This window comes from Cetorhinus maximus, chromosome X (assembly GCF_964194155.1).
Source record: "Cetorhinus maximus chromosome X, sCetMax3.hap1.1, whole genome shotgun sequence".
NCBI lineage: Eukaryota > Metazoa > Chordata > Chondrichthyes > Lamniformes > Cetorhinidae > Cetorhinus > Cetorhinus maximus.
Window position 1 is genome coordinate 17,695,182 of NC_135917.1, and position 23,016 is coordinate 17,718,197.

The 23,016-nt window shown below is 43.9% G+C and overlaps 1 protein-coding gene across 1 annotated transcript in view; it reads right to left on the reverse strand.

Annotated features, from left to right (window-relative positions):
• pou6f1 (POU class 6 homeobox 1) overlaps nucleotides 1-23,016 on the reverse strand; it is a 294,584-nt gene that overhangs the window by 253,214 nt on the left and 18,354 nt on the right. The window contains exon 2 of the mRNA XM_078534560.1: nucleotides 11,168-11,230. Coding sequence (XP_078390686.1) covers nucleotides 11,168-11,221 — 54 coding nt within the window. The 5' untranslated portion in view covers nucleotides 11,222-11,230. The remainder of the gene's footprint in view (nucleotides 1-11,167; nucleotides 11,231-23,016) is intronic.

Genomic DNA, 23,016 nt, shown 5'->3' on the forward strand with positions numbered 1-23,016 from the left:
ACAGTATTTACATGGCTAGTCCAGTTCAGTTTCTGGTCAATGGTAACCCAGGATGTTGATAGCAGGGGATTCAGTGATGGTAAAGCCATTGAATGTCATGGGGCGATGGTTAGATTCTCTCTTGTTGGAGAGGGTCATTGCCTGACACCCTGCGTGAATGTTACTTGCCACTTGTCAGCCCAAACCTGGATATTGTCCAGGTCTTGCTGCATTTGGACATGGACTGCTTCAGTATCTGAAGAATGGTGCTGAACATTGTGCAATCATCAGCGAACATGACCACATCTGACCTTACGATGGAAGGAGGATCATTGATAAAGCAGCTGAAATGGTTGGGCCTAAGACACAAGTGTGCAGGGACAAACAGACCAAGGGTGCACGTGCATAGACAAAAACAAAAAATGCTGGAAAAACACAGCAGGTCTGACAGCATCTGCGGAGAGAAAGACAGAGTTAACCTTTCGAGTCCGTCTGACTCTTCTTCAGGGCTCTGAAGAGTCATATGGACTTGAAACATTGACTGTCAGTGTTTATGCTCCACTCTAGCCTCCACCCATCTTTACTCATCTAAATCTATCATTGTCACCCTCTGTTTCCTTCTCCCTCATATGTTTGTCTAGTTTCCCCTTAAATACCATCCACTTCAGCCACTCCCTGTGGTAGTGAGTTCCACATTCTCACCACTCTCTGGGTAAAGAAGTTTCTTCTGAATTCCCTATTGGGTTTCTTGGTGACTATCTTATATTGGTGACCTTTAGTTCTGCTCTTCCCCACAAGAGGAAACATTCTCTCTGTATCCACTCGATCAAAACCTTTCAGAATTTTAAAGACCTCTATTAGGTCACCCCCTCAGCCTTCTGTTTTCAAGAGAGAAGAGACCCAGCCTGTCAATCCTTTCCTGATATGAAAACTCACATTTCTGGAATCATCCTTGTAAATCTTCTCTGCACTCTCTCCAGTGCCTCTATATCCCTTGATAATATGGTGACCAGAACTATATGCAGTACTGCAGGTGCGATCTAACCAAGATTTGATATAGGTTTAACATAACTTTCCTACTTTTCAATTCTATCTCTCTCGAAATAAAACCTAGGGATGAATTTTATATTGGGCGAGAGTCCAAACCAGAAATGTGTGGATCACCAACTCCCACCCCCGCCTTTGCAAGCTACCAGATAACATGCATAGCGGCCAATTAACAGCTGCCCAGTGGAAAGCCAGCCAACTACATGCCATGTCCAGCTAGAAGGGTGGACAGTGCACTGAAACAGGGATCGGAAGGCAGGACATCCAGGAACAGGGGAGGCAGGCCATGAACTGGAAGTCAGTCAGGGTCACCCATTTAAAGGCATCCCTGGCACGGGAGTGTGGCAGCTGCACCAGAAAGCACTCTTTGGAGGCGCAAGGTTTTTGTGTGGACAAATGTAAATTCCATTGAACTACTGCAGTAGGTAAGAGCTTGGTTTTGAATGTAGATGGCTATCTAAAGCCTTCAGGACCTTTGCCACGTAGAAAGAACATTTGAATGCACTTGACCAACTCCCCTTATGGATTGCAAGTGTTCAGGGAGATAGTCAAAATCAGCTCTTTAACTCTCTTTGTCTCTCAATAGCTGGCCGAGAGAATGGAGCCAGGAGCTGGGAGGGCCCTAGACCAAGGACGGCCCCAAGTTTCAATGATGACTCCCTACCAGTCCCCCAGGTTGTAAGTGATAGGTGGGAGGTCCTCATGTCCACTGATGGGAAGAGGAGACCTTCCAGCCAGACGAAAGCAGCTGGACAGAGGTCAGCAGCCTTGGGGTCATCCAGTAAACCTGGTTGCAGTGCCGGAAAAGGCTCAATGACCTTTTGAGATCAGCAAGCGTGAGTGTGTGACCACTCTGGAAATGGATGTATATTGAAGGGTGTGATGTGGCTCAGTTATAGGGTTGTCTTGTGTGCCACCCAAGTGTGTAAAGCAGCATGATGCAAACTCCCATTGCCTTTCAGGGTGTTATAAAGGCAGGGGTGGGGGGGGTGAGGAGAGGGGAAACCGCTACGCCTGCTAGTTGGCACAGAGCATTGACAAATGTGTGCTGGCGACAAAGTACATATTGACCACACATTTGAAGGCATTATTGTAGCACAGCATCATCATTACAATTTCCCTCTTTAATTGCAGGAGAGGAAGCGCATAATACCCGAGAGAGGACAGGACCGGAGATGTTGTACCAAACTTCACCATCCTGATACTCATTGAGGTGGTGGTCCTGGAGCTGGCTGCAAACGATTGGGGCCATTCCATAGGTTGAAGCGAAGTGAGAGGGAGGCTCCAGGTGAGATTCCAAGGGCTCATATCTATAATTCCTGCAAACAGTGCTGAAGGAGCTGGGGAGGGGAGTGTGATTGAAACGGGGGAAGCTACCAGGAAGGTGGTATTGATGGTTTGTGACTCTGGAGGCTTGCAGAACTCAGGGAGGAAGGTGTGGCTGGATGTTGAATGGTCCAGGGTTCAAACACTGGTTAATATCTCGCAGTGGTTCCAGTATCTGCAATGAGGAAGCCTGTCTCAGCAAACTCACCTCAAATGATGAAGATGCTCCTAAATCTCCTACTAGTTGTTTCCACCACAAGTGCAACATCGACTGTTGGTACAGCTAGCCCCAAGGGTCTGACTTTAACCTCTGAGGAGGAAGACTTAGAGGGTGCGGTATCACATCCTAGCTCCGCACCCAACACCAATACAGATACACACACCTTGGTGGGTTACACGACTCAGCTATAATGGATAGATGCACTGGTGAAGGCACATCACAGTCGCAAATGCTGCTGTTGGAGACTGAGATGGAGCAAGCCTCTGGCAGCCAGAGTCCTGGAGACAACCAAGATGCTGAGTCCCAGTCTGATGATGAGCCTCTGGAGTTTCCATTAGGTGGCAAATGCTGGACGTCCAGTGCGAAGTGTGCAGAGATACCAGAGGGGTTACGCATTCTAGTGTGGACACTGGGGGAGTCCATCCAGTGCTGTAGTCACCCACTCTACAGAACACACGGCTCCCTCCATTAACAGACTGCCATGAAGGACCAAACCCAGCAGCTCACCGATAGGATAGTGCATATGCATTCCGATCTCACTCCATCACCTTGTCTCTGAGCTCTGGGGCCCAGAACCAGGCTGATAGAGGAACGAGGAGCCACATCCAGCTCCTATCCTCTCTCAGGAAAGCAAAGAAGGCCAAATGGACCTCATGGTAGACGGTGAGCAGCATCTGATGCCAGGGGGCACCTCCCAGGGCACGTCTGATGGGGCAGCCTCTCCTCCACCCCTCTGTCATTGGCACAGACGCCTCTGAGTGCTGCAGCAATAGATGGACATCCTGCCACTGTGCACGATACACCCAGCATGCCCAGACCCTCAAGGCCTCGGCAACCAGAGGACGGCCGCCAAAGTCATCCCAGGCAAGGGGGCATAAGAGTCAGCAGCCTGTCTCCACGGGCAGCTGGCAGTGAGGGGGGAGTACCACAGTGTAGCAACCAGAAAAGATTCAAGAAAACCCCACTGTAGTGACACACGGGTGTATTTCTCCTTGTGAGATGTGAACATTGTTTTGATTTATTGTGAACACTGTTTTGATTTATCGTGAACATAAATGAGTTTTCTGTACACATGATTCTCTGGGTGTATTCATCCATTATCTCTGTATGATGTGTTAGGTTTGATATGGATTGTTTCACTGCTGTTATGGGAGTTTGTGTTCATGTGGGTCTCTCTGCTCCACATTATTTGGTGACTCATATTGCTCTTACATGGCCCTGATATTCATGACCGGGAGCTAATAGGAGAAGGTGCCAAGGACCAGGAAGTTGTCACTGAGCTGGAGACACTCTGCTATTGGAATCTTCCAAGTACCAGCCCATCTCATCTTGCGGGTAAATCCACAGCCGCCCATGGATCAGCCTGCACAGCTGCCGGGTGTAGCTCATCCTCCTCTGCATCGGATTCATCAGCAGAGGGCTGTCCCCAGCAATTCCTCCCCTCTCTGCGGGACCAGGTTGTGCAACCCCAAGCAAAAAATGACCATAAATGACATCCTCGCAGGTCGGACAGTCAAGGGGCGAGGGGGTCAGGCGGGAATGAGGGGGTTGGACAGTCAGGGAGGGTCAGAGAGTGTGTGTGTGTGTGGGGGGGGGGGGGCTCCGAGGGTCAGTGGGGGCAGTCGGAGAGTCGGGGGAGGGGGGGCTTCGGACAGTTGAGGGGAGGGGAGTAATACAGATGGGGGTGGGGGTCCGACAGACAGGGGGTGGGGAGGTCAGACAGTCGGGTGGGGTGGGGAGGTCAGACAGTCGGGGGTGGGGGGGTCAGACAGTCGGGGGGGGGGGGGGGGGGGGGGATCAGACAGTCGGGGGAGGAGGTGAAGGTCAGACAGTCGAGGGGGAAGGAGTCGCACAGTCGGTTGGGGGGGATAGAGGTAGGGTCTGATTGGGGGCAGTCCCTTGGTGGAGGTTGTCAGGGGGGTGGCGGAGGGGGAGTCCTGTGGAGGAGGTAGTCAGGGGAGGGGAGGGGATGTCCTGTGAAGGGGCTAGTTAGCAGTGGGGGTAGGTTTGGGAGAGTGCCATGGAGGGTGTAATCGGCAGGGGTTGGGGGAGGACTCCGATGGAGGGGATAGCTGGGAGAGGATGGAGTCCGGTTGGTAGGGTGGGGTGTAGTCGGGGGTTGTGGGGAGGCTACTGGAAGTGTGGGGTTGTGGTGGGGGGGGTGGGTCAGTATGGATCTTGTACAATAGTTACACAGAAGAACTTTTTCTGGGTAGCTATTGATGTAACCGAATAGGCACCATCCGAAGTTTGTGATTTAAATTGCATTTTCAGGTGATTCCAAATTCATGGCAATTGCCCATCGGAAGTTTACACTTCCCGGGCAATTGCCAGGCAAACCTCACTTGGGACCTTCCGGGGGAGGTTCTCCAGTGCATCTTTGTGGTACTCCCCAGTTACACTGCCTTGGAGCTCGCAAATTCCAGCCCAATGTTGACTAAAAGGCTGGTGTGGGAAAGAGGGATTCTTTTCCATGGGACACTGGCACCAGTTCTGGGACAGGAAGGAGCTGTACCAATGGGATGGGTTCCACCTGAACAGGGATGGGACCCGTGTCCTAGCGGGAAGGGTAAACAGGGAGGTGGCAAAGGCTTTAAAGTAGGAAAGGGGGGCGGGGAGGGATCTATAAAAACATAAGCAGCTTAAATGTAAACAATACAGGCAGGAGAACATAGGAAAGAATAAAGTAAGGGAATACATTGATGGCAAGGGAATAAATAGAGAAGAGTTGATTTTGAGGGACAGAGAATAGAACTTGGGAAAATAAAATGGACAACAATATTGGCAAACAATGATGTAGAACAACAATGGGAAACATTTCAAACAGTGTTCAACAGAGTGCAGGGAAAATATATTCCACTGAAAGGAAAGAACAAGCTAAACACTGGTGGGATTCCATGGATGAACAAAGACATATGTTAATTCTGCTGATCTTTCTGCTCCTATGCCAATTCAGGGCAGTAATTCAGGGGTTATTACCCTTGAGGTCCTGCTATTTAATTTAGAGCCAAACTCCTGATACTCTTTCAGCAGGACCTTCTCCCTGTTCCTATCTATGTCGTTTGTTCCAACGTGGACCATGACAACTGAATTTACCCCCTCCTTTTTCATGTTCCTCTACAGCCACCTTGAGATATCCTTCACCCTGGTACCATGTAGGCAACACAACCTTCGGGATTCTCATTCTTGGCTGCAGAGGACACTATCTATCCTGATTATAGAGTCTCCTATTACTATCACATTTCTATTCTACTCTCTCTCCCCTCACCTCCATCCCACTTACCGCACCGCACCCACCGACATCCTTCTGAGCCACAATGCCTTGGTCTGCATTGTGATTGTTCTCCCTATGGTCTTTCTCCTTGTCCCCACAGGTAGTGAATACATCCTACCTAGTGGACAGGACCAGTGTCTGTGGGACCTTCTTCTTAATCTCTCCTAAATCCCCACTACCGGCTCCCTGTCAGTCACATCCTCCCTTTCCTGAACCTGTATTCTCCCCTGGGCTGTGACTGTATTCTGGATACATCTGCCCAGAAACTCCTCCCCCCTCTCTTATGTGTTAGTGTAGTATAAGGGTCTGGCACATATAGGGTTAATATAGGACTGAGTACAGTACCACCCTCACAGTGATGTAAGAGAGCACATGACCCACACCCAGGGTCAGTCTAGTGTTGGACAGAGCTGTGTGTACCAGCAAGCATGGAGACAGCTCCGACCTTGTACCCTTTACTGTGTATATGTAAATAGTTCCAAAAGTCAATAAAGACTCACAGTTAACCTATGTATGACTACAAAGACTTCTTCAGATCTACTGAATGTATCCAACAGCCTACAACAGTCAGAGTCTCTCCAACTCACACTCCAGTTCAATGACTCTGAGCGGAGAGATTTGAGATGGAGATATCTCCCGCAGATATGTTTGTTCAGAAGGGTCTTGCCATCCACAAACATCCTACAGTCTAGACACACAACCTGCTCTGCCATGTCTTAGACTAGTCTTATTTTATTTATTTAATTAATTAGCGTATTTGTTCAACAATTATTGGGAGTTATCAAGTAGTTTAACTAGTTAAGCTATAAATTTAATATGCTACATATACTTTCCTGGTCCTAGTTTAAACTAATGTCCTAGTTTAGAGAAAAAAAACTTAAAACTCACCAACCAATCGCCTTACCTGCTTACTAAATTAACGTAGGTTCCAAGAAGGAGCATTACTCTGTTTGTTGAGTCTAAAAGAGCCTTTTGCATGTTTGGTATAAAGCCTCCTGAAATAAGTGCTGACACATGGGAGTGCATTATTGCTTGAAATTTTTCATCAGCCCAGTGGATCTGCCATCGCTTCAAAGCCCCTAGTTCAATGTTAAATGTACCTCCAGTGGGCAGTTCTTCATTTCAGCGCCTCAATAATACTACATGATATTTTGTCAGATTTAATTTAAGCTTTCAAATTAAACAGCTTGGATCCTTTCCAACAGCATTTAGCTTTTATGCCCATACTCTTGTATCAAATGAATACAGACTATGCATGTTCAAATGAATTAAAAACAAGTTAATATATAAAAATAATTTCAGTCTTTAACCTGTAAAGTTTCTTTGAATGCACATTAGAATTTTTTATATAACAAGCTAGGTGAACAAAACCGATCAATTACGAATTTACGAGATAAGACGTCAAATCATTTATAGGGAGAGTGAGCTGAACATTTATAATAAAGGAAATAGGTATACAAACCTTCTGAAATGCTGGACATTATGCAAGAAATTTTGCATGAGCTCAACTCAAAAATCATTGTCATGCCATTATGGAACTTGGAACGTACACTATTGTTAGAGGTAACGTTAATGAACTGTGCTAATTATACATCACTTGTATCAGCAAATTAACAATTAGAAGAAATATTTTCCTCTATAATAAGCAAAGTGCAAATCCTTTATAAAACTCCAACAGTAATTGTAATGTCACAAGATAACATATTAATGATTTATGCTAATTACTAAAAATTTCATATAGATATTAGTTTAGTGACAAAACAGACTTTCTCCTATAATTCTAAATTGTCAAGTCTCATCTTCATGAAACTTATAGGTATAATTGTTATTCATTAGGGAGGATGTATTATGCTAATTGAACCAAATTTACAAATGAGGTTAATTACAAATCAACTTTTCCTGTAACACAAAATCTAGAAGTCCTAGCCTGAAATGTTGAGAATAAAGGTAAGGTCATTATGGGCTAACTTTAGTGAATCCAATACAGCAGAATGGAACAAAATGAAAACAACTGCTCAGTCATTTATGAACCATGGTTAATTGAATTAAAAGCTGTAATAGGGCAGTATGCCAGCCAATTGTGTGACTTCAATGCCCTAGAAGTGCCAGCCCCTATGCCATTTCTCCCTGTTATTTTGTTTCCGAGTGCAGCAAGAAAATAGCAACACCAGCCACACTATAAGAAAGGGATTCTTGGTGAGGGTGGAGGGGGTGAATTTTATCCCCTTCACATCCAGGGTCAGGGTGGTGGTTAAAATCAGAGAATTTGCAAAACCCAGCCCCAAATATGCCTGTTTCCATTTTAACCACATCTAAGTAACCCACTCTGTAGAGGTGGGTTTGTAATTATATTTAAATGAAGCTCCATTCCTGATATTTTGGCAATGATTTAAATTTAACATTGTTTCCCAGGGCTCGGGAAATCTGGCAGCTAAAAGAAGGCGAGAGCAGTTGCATCCAGCAGGTGAGTGTTGTTTATAGCATTGCTTTTGGGCCAGGAAGAGCAAGAGTGCATTCCCCTGCCCGCTTCCCCCACCCCTCGACCCCACAAACAAATCTTTTACCATGATTGACCAAGCACGCAACCCTCTCACCCCAAAACCTGCAATCTTCCCTGGTGGCTGGGAACGAGTCTGTCAATCTGACCACTGCCAAGCAAGAAACAGAATTTTAAAAAGGGAAATGAGGTTCCGACATTAAATTCAGCCAGCAGCTCATTTCCATTCCTGGAATTTTCAGGATTTTACCCACCGCCAACCCCTCACCCAGAAATAACTGGGCCTTTGTCTTTCCTCCTCATTTAACTGTCCAATTATCTCTTTTATGATTGCTTACAAACATTAACTGTTGATCCAATAAATAGCTGTAAAACCCCAAGAATGAACAAACTTAACAGAAAGATCATAAATGGTTACAATTTACATTATAACTGAGGTCACGCAGTTGCTTTTCAAAAATAGTTTGTATGCCATAATTGTGTGCTGTTGAGACAAATATCTATTTAATAGTTTCTCATTTTGGCAATTCATAAATTAAACTAAATATTAGAACATGGAACCAGGGAGGTTATCCCTGGATAGTGCACAACAATCCTACCAGAACTTTGTCGACACTTCCACATTAAATGCTCGAAGTTGCTAAGACAACCAAGAGGTAGATTTGGTCCCAGCTAAATCAGGGCAAAGTGCTCAGACTCAGGATCCATAGTCTCTGACAAGTGTTCCTGTTTCAAACTGATAAGCTGGATCAAACGATACCTCATGCCATACCAACATAAAAAAAATGACAAACAAGCTCCAGTTCAATTGCAAAAATATCAACAAAAATATTACAAATTAAATGTTATCTTAAAAAACTTTCCTTTTGCCTTTTACAGAAAGTTTTAGCAAAATTTACAAAGCTTTTTTTTGAATTTGCAAGCACTTTGCTACACAGGCATACTTTTCAAACACTGACTGCTCCCAAGATTAAATTGTTGACATTTATACTTTAAATAAAGGACACTTGCAGTTTTCTGTATTACACAAACTCTCTTCTTCCACTTCTCATGCTCCAAATCTAGATGTCCAGCACATCCGATTCTTCATGGGAGCCAGAATGAGAGTGGGGGGGGGTAAGATAATTGTGGGTGTTAGAACATCAAAAGCTGATAGCCAGTCTTGTCAGAGAGTTCTTTGTAATGAATTGCAGAGCTTGTCAAAAGCACTCAAATCACCTTCGAATTGAGACCAAGACTTCGAGCAAAGTCATGGATAGGGCAGTAAACATGAGACTGGATCACACACAGCCCAAGGGCTGTGTGATAAAATGGTTTCAAAGCCTTTACTTTTTAAGACTGTCCCTAGCTGCAACAGAGACCAGGTCCAGGTCTGGTGTGGGGAGTTGGGGGGGTGGGGGGGGGGGGGAGAGTTTCTGAATTAGATTTTCTGGCTGTGACATCAGACTTCTGAGAAATGAACCTGTGCCATCAGTTACTAAAGAAACGGAAGCTAAATGGGAAGAATAAACAGGCTGGGAAGTCAGGTTTCAGCCTGTGGTCAGAACAAGCAGGCCTCTCAAAAGTTCAGATTCCTTTCAGTGGAAAGAGAGCAGACACCGAGGCTCTTGGTGAAGCTGTGTTTGTGGGAGCCAGCTGAAAGGACTGAAACCTAAAATCTGTGTGAGCCATCCAGGCACATTGAAGTGCTGGGTGTTTGTTTTTATTCAGAGCTAACCATACCATGTACTGGGATGTTACTGAGTGGGCAAATTAAGGGGACTCTGGAAAACTACGCTACTAGGACTGTCGTGACCCAAGTGAAAGAGGTTCTATTGAAGTGTGCCCTGTTGGTGATATTTATATATGTGGATCTCGGATGGAGTAAAGCAGTTATTGAAGGCTACTTGGGGATCAAAGCCTGTGTGATAAAGAGTGGTTGAACTCTGCTGCAGGAAGATAAGTTATGAGAGGCATTGGGACTGCACGTGGTGCCATATATATGCTATAGGCCCTGCCTGAAAAATCTGAGCTTTGTCTTTGTTATATCAACTATTTATACTGTAATCTATAGTTTCTGTTGAATACAATTTGACTGTCAGTTCGAGTTAAATTTTTGTTGATTTTGGTTTGATTGTTACAGTAAAAGTTTTAAAATAGTGAAATCTTCTCCATCAGTTTCTTCCATTGGGGTTGTTTGGAAAGTTCCGTTCTTTCACATTATTATTCCCCAGGGGAATTGTAATGACTGCAACAGAGGCTCACAAAGGCTACAGTTGGCTCATAGTCTATATAACGAGTACCTCAGCTGGAGATATTCCTCTCTTTTTAAAGATGTTCTGGAAAGAGGCCGATTCTCCTTCCTTCCCTTCCCTGGGGAGATTAGCTGTGGAGGGCACATGACATAACCAGTATCCAAAACTGATCTGTTCCTTCCTCGAATGCATAATTGAGATTGGGAACTCATAGGAGAATCCCAGGGTAAAAACTGTACACCACTCAGTGTCACAACACATGCCACAACCACATTAGAGCATCAACAAGCTCAGCTGTTGCACTTCTTCCTCATTACGCTTATTAAATAAATACAATATCAAAAAGGTACAAAATAAAAAGGTTTTTACATTACCAGGGAAAGCAAGCATATTCCAAAAGTTCTGCTGGACATTTCAGAGCAAAATAATTGAAGTCATTCTTTTGTTTCAGAACGCCAATACATTAGCACCAATTTAGAAAAATTGTAACAATCAAAAGTAGATACTTGATCCTTTATTTAACATTTACTTGTTCCCTATTTGAATAGGACTAAATTATGCTAAAGGAAAAAAGAGTAAAACTGTCATACCTGGTTAGTGATAGACAAAGCGTCATGTTGCTCTGTCAGATCGCCAGTTTCCATTGCACATCACTGAAAGAAAAAGGTTGATCTGCCTTATTGCATAATGGGGAACAGAACACAAATAATGAATTTAGTTTGAAGAATATTAGTAATGTAAAGTCACTTCGGTTACCTCTAAATGTATGCTTCTAAAATGAACGGTTGCATAACATGTTTTGTGTACCATTGTACTGAATGCTTTGAAAATATTCTCATGAATACAAATTATCGATAAATACTTATCCATCAGTTGTTCAGTTGTCTTAGCAGGCTGCAAAAGAACAAGGCCTTCTGATACAAAACTTAAACCGAAGTGTGTTAAGGCATAAAATACTTACAGTGGCTGAATTTAATTAGTGCAATATTTATGAAGTCGATTTTCCTGAACATTTCCCCTAAATTCCACTGGAATTTAGAAGAGTAAGAGGCGACTTAATTGAAACCTTTAAGATCCTGAGGGGTCTTGACAGGGTGGATGTGGAGTGGATGTTTCCTCTTGTGGAAGAATCTAGAACTAGGGGTCACTGTTTAAAAATAAGGGGTCAATCATTTAAAACAGAGACGCGGAGAATTTTTTTCTCTCAGAGGGTTGTGAGTCTTTGGAACTCTCTTCCTCAAAAGGCGGTGGAAGCAGAGTCTTTGAATCTTTTTAAGGTGGAGGTAGATAGGTTCTTGATTAACAAGGGGGTGACAGGTTATCGGGGGTTAGGCAGGAATGTGGGGTTGATGTTACAATCAGATCAGCCATGATCTTATTGAATGGCAGAGCCGGCACGAGGGGCCGAGTGGCCTACTCCTGCTCCTAATCCATATGTTCGTATATTCCATGCACAAAGGTCAGGAAAATGGAGATGGAGACCCAGTACAATGGGTTTCCATTCTTTACATTGCCTCAGGATATTTAGGACTCCTCAGCAGAGGCTGTGCCTGCAATAGGCAAAGACAAAGCACACCAAAGTAGCTGCAGAATGGGACCTGAATAACCATCGACTTCTTTTGACCCATCAGGTCCCAACCCCTACATGTTCCCCTCATTAATCTCCTCCCCCAATCTCCTTTGTCTTTTTTGTTTACAAGATGCCACCATCATGACTTTCCCCAACATCATCCAGTTCCTGTCTTTATGCATTTCTCTTAAATGCTTTAAGCATAAATTTTCTGCTTCTTAAAATTAATGGGTGGAAAAGAATCACAGGCTGGAGGTGTACCAATACCCTGATAATGCATTTCCAGTGTGTGTTAGCACTTTTGCCCACCATGCATCTTAGATTAATTTTCCTGTAATTCGTAGTTTTGATTCTGTTTTTTTATAAATATTGGAACTACATTTGCCATCCTCCAGTCCTTCTCCAATACCTATGAAGTTCTTAAAAATATCGACCAAAGCAATGCTAATTTCCTCTTTAATTCCTTGGGAGTTCCATGTCTTGAATGTTGTACATATCTAATAAGAACATAAGAAGTAGAAACAGGAGTAGATCATTCGGCCCCTCGAGCCTGCTCCACGATTCAATAAGATCATGGCTGATCTGTTTGTGTTTCGATTTCCGCATTCCCATCTAACCCCGATAACCTTTGATTCCCTTACCTAACAAGAATCTATCTACCTCTGCCTTAAAAATATTCAATGACCCCGCCTCCACCATCTTCTGAGGCAGAAAGTTCCAAAGTCGCACAACCCTCTGAGAGAAAAAGTTTCTCCTCGTCTCTGTCCTAATTTTAAAACAGAGACCCCTAGTTCTGTACTCATCCACAAGAGGAAACATCCGTTCGATGTCCACTTTGTCAAGGCCGTTCAGGATCTTAATACATTTACATTTAATCCTTTCAGTTTTTGCACCACAATTTTTTACGAACTTCCATATATGCTACAGATTGCTTCAACTCATTTACTAGGGCTAGGAATTTATGAAGAACCAATGTGAAGAACCCGTTCATTATATCTGCCGTACCCTAATACCCAACGTATCCTTTCATTGATCCACCTGCTCTTCCACCTACTTTCTATTCAAGTAATTTTAAAATCTTTTTGGGGTCCTCCTGCTGCCCTGAGCATGTGAACATTGATACAGGCATACGAATTAGGAGGAGTAGGCCATTCAGCCCCTCCATTCTTAAATGGGCAACTCCTTACAGAGTGACCCCTAGTTCTAGATTTTCCCACAAGAATCACGGAATCAGAATCACAGAATCTGAGGAAACATCCTCTCTACATCCACCTATCAAGGCCCCTCAGGATCTTAAAGGTGGCAATTAAATTGCGTCTCACTCTTCTAAGCTCCAGTGGATACAAGCCTAGCCTGTCCAACCTTTCCTCATAAGACAACCCACCCATTCCAGGTATTAGTCTGGTAAACCGTCTCTGAACTGCTTCCAGTGCATTTACATCCTTCCTTAAATAAGGAGACCAGTACTGTATACACTATTTCAGATCTGGTCTCATCATCGCCCTGTATAACTGAAGCATAACCTCCCTACTTTTGTATTCAATTCTCGTTGCAATAAACGATAACATTCTATTAGCTTTCCTAATTACCTGCTGTACCTGTATAATAACCTTTTGTGATTCATGCACGAGGACAACCAGATCCGTCTGCATCTCAGAGCTCTGCAATCTCTCACCATTTAGATAATACACTTCCCTTTTATTCTTCCTACCAAAATAGACAATTTCACATTTTCCCAGATTATACTCAATTTGCCAGATCTTTGCCCACTCGCTTAACCTATCTATGTCTCTTTGTAGCCTCATCACATCCTCTTCACAATTTACTTTTCTACCTATCTTTGTGTTGTCAGCAAATTTGGCAACCATTCCATCCATCCCTTCATCCAAGTCATTTATATAAATTGTAAACAGTTGAGGCCCCAGCACTGATCCCTGTGGCACACCACTCATCACATCCTGACAACCAGAAAAAGACCCATTTATGCCTACTCTCTGCTTTCTGTTAGCGAGCCAATCTTCTATCCATGCCAGTATGTTATCCCCTACACCATGAGCTTTTATTTTCTGCAATAACCTTTGATGAGGCACTTTATCAAATGGCTTCTGGAAATCTAAGTACAGTACATCCACCGGTTCCCCTTTATCCACAACACATGTTACTTCCTCAAAGAACTCCAATAAATTGGTTAAACATGATTTCCCTCTCTAAAACCATGCTGATTCTGCCTGATTATCCTGAATTTATCTAAGTACCCTGCTATAAAGTCTCTCAGTTGGAAAGAAAATTTGTATTTCTATAGCACCTTTTACGACCTCAGAACATCCTAAAGCATTTTACAGCCAATGAAGAGCTTTTGAAGTGTAGCTACTGTTATGATGTAGGAAACATAGCAACCAATTTACACACAGCAAGATCCCACTAACAGCAATGTGGTAACAAGCAGGTGATCTATTTTAGGGTTGTTGGTGGAGGGTTAAACATTGGCCAAAACACCATGCTCTTCTCCAAAATAGTGCTGTGGGATCCTTCACATCCACCTGCGAGGGCAAATAGGACCCCAGTTTAACATCACATCAAAAGACAGCACCTCCAACAGTGCTCCTTCAGTACTGCACTGAAGTACCAATTTAGGTTTTGTCTTCAAGGCCAGAATCTTCGGCTCGGCGAATGGAGGCAGGGCCCACTCGCCGACGCGTAAAATTACACGCGGTGATGTCGGGCGTGCGTCCCGACGTCACCGCGCGTCATTTAGGTTTTCAGTTCAATTAAGGCCATTTAAAAGCTAATTAAACCACTTAACATAGCTGCCCTTCCAACTTTAAGGTTGGTGGGCAGGCAAAGAGCCCAGGCGGCCTTCGCATTTTTCATGAAACCTCATCCACAGGCGGGATGAGGTTTCATGAATGATTTATAAGTGAAATAAAGATTTCATTAAAATTCATAGACATGCCCCAGCTCATGTGACACTTTCATGTGTGGGGACATATCCTAATTTTTTTTTTCTTTATTAAAATTTTTGAAACTCAAACTGACCTCCCTGAGGCAGCTCTGTACCTCAGGGAGATTTCTGCGCTCTTTCGTCCGCATGCGTGAAAGAGCACAGGCCCCAACTCAGCCTACTCCCCCCTGCCCACACAGGGAGCGCTCAGCGCTTCCGGGTGCGCATCACGCTAGGCGGGTCTTAATTGCAGCATGCAGCCAATTGGCTGCGCGCCCTCCCGCATCCACTCCCTTGAACCGCTGCAGTCCTTGTGCTGATGTTACGCCCACGATAGCGCTGGGTAGGGAACTGCAGGATATTGAACCAGCAACAATGAAGGAACTGTGACATATGTTGAAGGCAGGATGGTGTGTGACTTGGAGGGGGGAACTTGGAGATGATGGTATTCCCATGGAGTTGCTGCTCTTGTCCTTCTAGGTGGTAGAAGTCAAGGGAAATGGGAGGTGCTGTCAAAGTAAGCTTGATGAGTCGCAAAAGTACATCTACTGGATTGTACATACAGCAGTGCAGAGAGAAGGGATATAGAGTCTAGTGTTCCAGGTGCTGATCAAGTGCACTGCTCTGTCCTAAATGCTGCTGAGCATTAGGTTAGTTGGACTCACCAGGCAGATGGTGGTGCCACTGAAGCCAGTGAAGGGCGTTCTTGCCTTTTCTTTTGGGAGATGATCATTGGCTGGCATTTAAATGATGCAAATGTTTTGTGCCACTTGTCTTCCCAAGTTTGGATGCTGTTCAGATCTTGCTATCGGCTGCCATTGTCTTCTTCATTATTAGAGGAGTTATGAATGAAGCTCCAACCATTAGCAAACAACCTGACTCCTGACATTATGTCACAGGAAATGCCATTGATAAAGCAGCTGGACTGAGAAAGTTTTGCAATGGTGCCATGGGCCAGCAATGGTTAATTTTCGACAAACACACCGTCTTTCTATGCATCAGGAATTACTTCAGCCACTGAAAGGGTTTTGCCTTGATGTCACTATTGTGACTCCTTCTATCACTTTCCTGATGATGACTGGGACTCTGCTCACAGTTCATCAACCGATATTGTATTTTTTTCTGGCTTGGACATACCTGGGTGTTTTTCCACATTGTCAAGTAGATGCCATTTAACTGCACTGAACAAGCTAAGCTGGGAGAGATAGTTCTGGTGCACGTCTTCAGCGCTACAGCTAAAATGATGCCAGTCTTTGCCAATGTCACAATACATGCATCCTGCAAAAACTAAAAGGGGCAATCCTTGCTTGGAAAATCTGAGACACAAAAAACATACAAATCCTGGTAACTGACACATATTTCCAAATCACACTGGTGCTAGCTTCAGAAAAGGTTAACAAACTAGGAAAAACTTTAAGTAACTCCAATATCAGAAAAAAAATTGATTATATTGTGATTTAGGCACCAAGCAGGGAAAAGGTGAGTAACACCTAATTGGAGTGCTATCATTCAGAGTGGGAATTCAATTTAAATCTGGCAATTATAATTTCTGGCACTTGTTTTTCCAGTTGTGTGAACATTTCCAATTACTTTATACTGTTTAAAGTATTATTCTTCAGAGCCGTGCCTTTACAGCCAGGGTCATACGGACTCGAAATGTTAACTCTGTTTCTCTCTCCACAGATGCTGTCAGACCTGCTGAGTTTTTCCAGCATTTTCTGTTTTTATTTCAGATTTTCAGCTTCCACAGTATTTTGCTTCTACTTTATACTTAAATTCTTGAAGGCAAGTTCTTTAGTACCATCATTTGTCTAAACAGTAAGGGTTGCATAAATTTAACATTGTATCCATAAGATGGCACCTCCAACAGTGCTCTCTTCTGCATTGGGAGTATAGGCCTGGATTATGTGCTCATGTTTTTGGAGTGGGACTTCAACTTCTGACCTTCAGAGACGAGAATGCTACTACTAAGCCGCATTATTAACAACAATAGATGTTGTTAAATAAAGCAGTGTTAGTTAACGCATCTGCGTCCAATTTTTCAACATGATAACTCTGACAAGTAGGAGTTAATTACACTTCATTCAATGTTGGACTGTGGTCCTGTTGTGACTAAATGAGTGAATAATTTATAATAAAGGTGCTATCTAAGTGCAAGTTGTAATGTAGAAAGATATCCCAAGGCTCCAGACGGAGGTGTAATCAGATAAAAAGGATTGCCAGCTAAAGAATTGAATATGAGGACAAGTGACCAAACGTTTGGTCAGAGATGGAGGATTTTAAGGACAATCTTAAGGGAGGTGAAGAGATTGAGGGAATTCTAAATTCTGGGTCTATAAAGTTGCAGCTGCCAATAGTGGGCGAAAGCAGGAAGATGCACAAAAAGCTAGAGTCAGAGGAATGGAGAGTTTGAAGCAGAGATTGGAAGGAGTTACACAGATAGCGAGGGGTAAGTCCATGAAGAGATTTCAACACAAGGATGAGTATTTCAAATTGGATGCATTGGGGGAAACTGTAAGTCAAAAGCTGTCAGCAAGCACAGGGATGATGAGAAACGTGATGTGCAAGATATATGCAACAGAGTTTTGGATAAGCTGCAGTTTACAGAAGCTGAAGGATGGAAGGTCAGCCAAAAGAGCATTGGAATGGCGAGGTGACAAAAGCATCAATGAGGGGTGGAGTCATGCAATGTTACCATGGTGCAAGAGGACAGTCTTTGTGATGGAGAGTATAAGGCTCGAAAGCTAATTTTGGCACACAAAGATTACAAACATACACAGGATTAGATAGGATTACACACAAGGATATACGCCACAGAACCAGGCCATTCCATTCGACCCAACCAGTCCATGCTGGTGTTTAGCTCCAGTTGAGTCGCCTCCCATCTTTCTTGATCTAAATCTCTCATTGTAACCCTCTATTCCCTTCTCCCTCATCTGTTTGTCCTGTTTCCCCTTAAATACATCTACACTATTCACTTCAGCCACTCCCTGTGGTAATGAGTTCCACATTCTCACCACTGTCTGGAAAAAGAAGTTTCTTCTGAATTCCCTATTGGGTTTCCTATATCTTATATTGGTGACCTCTCATTATGCTTTTCCCCACAAGAGGAAACATTCTCTCTGTAACCACTCTATCATAACATTTCAGAATTTTAAAGACCTCTATTAGGCCACCCCCCAGTATGCTTTTTTCAAGAGGAAAGAGGCCCAGCCTATTTATCCTCTCCTGATAGGTATAATATGGATGTTCTGGTATTATACTTGTAAATCTTCTCTGCACCCTCTCCAGTGCCTGTATATGCTTTTTATAATATGGTGACCAGAACTGCACAGTGCTCTAAGTGTGGCCTAACCAAGGTTCGATACAGTTGTGACATAGCTTCCCTACTTTTCAATTCTATCTCTCCAGAAATAAAACCTAGTGCTTAGTTTGTTTTTTATGACCTTGCTAACCTGTGGCACAATTTTTAGCGATTGGTGTATTTGCACTCCGAGATCCCTTTGTTCCGTTACCCCACCCAAACTCGTTTCTTCCAAGTCACAAGTGACCTCTCCATTCTTCCTCCAAAAATATACTACCTCACATTTATCTGTGTCGAACTTTATTTGCTCATTCTGAAAGTTTATTAATGTCCTGCTGTAATTTGTTGCAGCCCTGTTTCAGTTCTGAAGAGGAGTCATATTGGACTCAAAATGTTAACTCTGTTTCTCTCTCCACAGATGTCGCCAGACCTGCTGAGTTTTTCCAGCATTTTCTGTTTTTACACTATTGTCTACTCTCTGTTACCGCCTCAAAAATTTCAACTGGGTTGGTCAACATTTTCCCTTTTGAAATCCATGCTATTTATTTTTATATTTCTCATTTCTAGATGTTGTTCTATTCTCTCCTTCAGTAAGGATTCCATTACTTTTCCTAACCATGGGTGTTAAGCTGACTGGCCTATAATTCCCAGGGTATGTTCTGCCCCCCTTCTTAAATATAGGAATTACATTAGCTACCTGCCAATCCTCTGGCACTACACATTTTTCTAATGAATTATTAAATATATTTGGTACTGGATACTGGTTCAACTGATTTTTCAGCTTCAGTCTGATATTCAGAAGACACTCTCTTGCTTTTGGATTTTATGGTGTCCTCCTACTTTGCAACTGAGTCCGTATGCTGTCTCGATCATTATTCCTACGAAGATACCTCCATCAGTGTGTTTTCCAATACTCTACCCACAAAGAGTTTCTGGACTTGGCTCGCTGCGCCTGTTTTCAAACTGGGACGAGAGCTCATTGATTATTCACACTGATTCCACCTTTCCTAATTCATTATTATTCCAGCATGGGACATCGGACTTTAACTCTGGACTCCTTACTATTATCACCACCTATTTCCCAGTATGCGTTTACTGTCATATTTTTACGTAATTTCTACATAACTGGACCTGGGTAACTTGCGCTCTCCCTGCATCCATTCATATGCACATTTTATCTGCCACACTGCACCTGAGCCCATCAATCTATTTCCACTTTTTCTCTATTTTTATTCTCTTTAGCCCCCCCACCACCCCAGACCCCTCTCTTCTATCTTCACTTTCCTCCTTTCACTATTCCTCTCTCAGGTACTCTGCCCTCCCAAATCCCTACCCCAATCCTTCAGTACTCCTCCACTTCCTGCTCTCTTGCTGTCATCCCAGGCTTGACTCGCTTTTAGATAAGACTGCAGCTCCCCTCTCTGCTTTTTTTGCCATCCTCTGAAGGGCTTTTCAAGGCACTCAGTGCTAACCCATTACGAGCAGCAACCCCAACTGCCCCATCACACACTCTCGTAGACCTTCCCTCCCAGTATGCCCGTTGGAAGCTTGAAATCTCCTTCCAGTTGACCACCACGGCGCAAACCATTGTCTTTCTTATAAGACCAAAGGCTTCCTTACTCCTGTCCAACTCACCCTGCCACTGCTGACACTGAACTCTGCCAGTGGATCAGCTCTCACCTCCACTCCATCTCCCTCCAGAATGCCCATTCACTTGTGAACAACTCCCTTGCCATCCATGAACTTATTGTGGATGATTACATCAACATCGTAGACTTAACAGAAAACTGGCTGAGGGGAGATGACACCTTCCCCCTAAATAAGGGCTCCCTGTCTGGTTATATCTTCCACCATTTGCGCCATCAAGACTGACATGGTGGGAGTGCAGCACTTATCACCAGGTCACCTTGACCTGTCCCATACTCTTTTGGTACTTTCTCCTCTTCTGAGGATCTCACTCCTCCCAATTCTCATTTAAATTCCTCATTCTCTACTGCTCTCCCAAAATTCTCACCAAGATTTCTTCACTATTTCCCTCCCTCAGCCTCTGCACCAAACGACTTCTCATCCTCGGTGATTTCAATCTCCATCTCACCTCCTCATGTTCTCTCTCCTCTGAGTTCACTGCCCTCTTATCCTCCCTAAATCTCTCCATCCATATAAACTCCCCAACCCATATTCATGGCCACTTCCTTGACCTTACTATTTCACGTGGTCTTGCTACTCTCATTGTATCAATCACAGGTAAGGCCATCTCTGATCACTTCCTTGTATCACTCACCACCCACATCGCTCTCCACACCCAAACCCTACCTCCTTCTGTATTAGTCCCTGGGAACAGCTTTCCCCCAATTCACTTACAAGTGCACTTTCAAAGCCAGAACTGCCTAGCCAACCATCCAGTCACCACAACATTTCTGCAGCTACTGATTTACTCAACCACGCACTCACTCCACCTTTGATGTCCTAGTCCCCAACAAAACCATCACTCTCTCTCACCCTGGCCATTCCCCCTGGTACCTCCCTCATCTCCACCCACTTAAGTCCAAGGGATGGGGACTTGAAAGGATATGGTGGACAAGCGGTTTAGCCATTCACCGCCACATCTGGCTGGACCAATTAAAACACTATCGGGTCCAACACTCATCTGCTAAAGGCTGCTCGCTATTCCAGGATCATTCTGAAATGCAAAGATAACCTCCAACTTCTTTTCAGGACTGTAGACCACCTTCTTAAATCATCCATTACCTCTACCATCTCTGCTTCGATTGATATTTTGTCAGCATCCTCTTCCTTGGTAAACACTGCTATAAAGAGCTCATTAAGGATTCTAGCCTCACCCTGCTGCTCGAAACAAATATCACCCTCTTTATCCCTCATCAACCTTACCCTACATCTTACTACCCGCTTACTATTTACACTCTGGGAGAAGATTTTTGGATTCCCTTTTCTGTTTAACTACCATTTTATTCTCACACTCTCTCTTTGCCAACCTCATTTTATTCTTCACTTCCTCTCTCATTTTATTGTATCTGGCCTGGTTTCCACTTGAAGAATTCACCGGACATGCGTCATACACCCTCTTTTTTATTCCATCCTATTCTCATCATCCAAGGAGTCCTGGTTTTGGTTTCCTTACCTTTGCCCCTTGTTGGAATGTACCCAGCCTGTACCTGAAACATCTCCTCCTTAAAGATCACCATTGTTCTGTTACAGTTTTTCCTGTCAATCTTTGGTTCAATTTTACTCTGGCTAGATCACCTCTCATCCCTTTGAAATTAACTCTCTTCCAATTTAGACCTTCTACTTCAGATTGTCCCTTGCTCTTCAGCACTGCTCATCTGAACTTGATGAAACAAGTTGTGATGGGAATTGAATACAAAAGTAGGGAGGTTATGCTTCAGTTATACAGGGCACTAGTGAGACCACATCTGGAGTACTGTGTACAGTATTGGTCTCCTTGTTTAAGGAAGGATGTAAATGCATTGGAAGCAGTTCAGAGAAAGTTTACTAAACTAATACCTGAAATGGGAGGTTTGCCTGGTGAGGAAAGGTTGGACAGGCTAGGCTTGTATCCACTGGAATTTAGACTAGGTGGTGACTTGATTGAAACATATAAGATCTTGAGAGATCTTGACAGGGTGGATATAGAGAGGGTGTTTCCCCCTGTGGAATAATCTAGAGCTAGGGGGACACTGTTTAAAAATAAGGGGACGCTTATGAAGACAGAGATTAGGCGAAATTTTTTATCTCATAGGGTTGACTGTCTTTGCAACTCTCTTGCTCAAAAGTTCCAGGGAGTGCTGACAGAGCCAAGCTTCTGGCACCATAAGCAGCCTGTCTGTACAGGAGGGGAGGAAGAGAGGAACAGCAATAGTAATAGGGGATTCTATAGTCAGGGAAACAGATAGGCGTTACTGTGGCCGTCAACGTGACTCCAGGATGGTATGTCGCCTCCCTGGTGCCAGGGTCCGGGATGTCACTGAACAGCTGCAAGGCATCCTGAAGGGGGAGGGTGATAAGGCAGAGGTCATGACACATGTTGGTACCAATGACATAAGTAGAAAGAGGGATGAGGTCTTGCATCAAGAATTCAGGGAGCTAGGCAGTAGACTAAAAAGCAAGACCTCTAGGGTTATAATCTCTGGATTACTCCCAGTGCCACGTGCTAGCGAGCTCAGAAATAGGAGGATAGCACAGATGAATACGTGGCTTAAGAGTTGGTGCAGGAGGGAGGGTTTTAGATTCCTGGATCACTGGGACCATTTCTGGGGAAGGTGGGACCTGTAAAAGCGGGACGGTCTACATCTGAACCAGACCGGGACTAACATCCTTGCGGGCAGGTTTGCTAGTGCTGATGGGAGGAGTTTAAACTAATTTGGCAGGGGGAGGGGACACAGAATGTTAGCAGAATATGGACACATCATAACATAGTAAAGCAATCAAGTCAGAGGGAGTACAGCTGCATTAAGTTTCAAGGGAGTAAGGCAAGGTTGGATGGCCTCTACTTTAATACCAGGAGTATTATAAGTAAAATGGATGAGTTAAGGGTGAGGATTGACATGTGGAATTGTGATATAGTAGCCATCACTGAGACATGGTTGAGGGAAGGGCAGGATTGGCA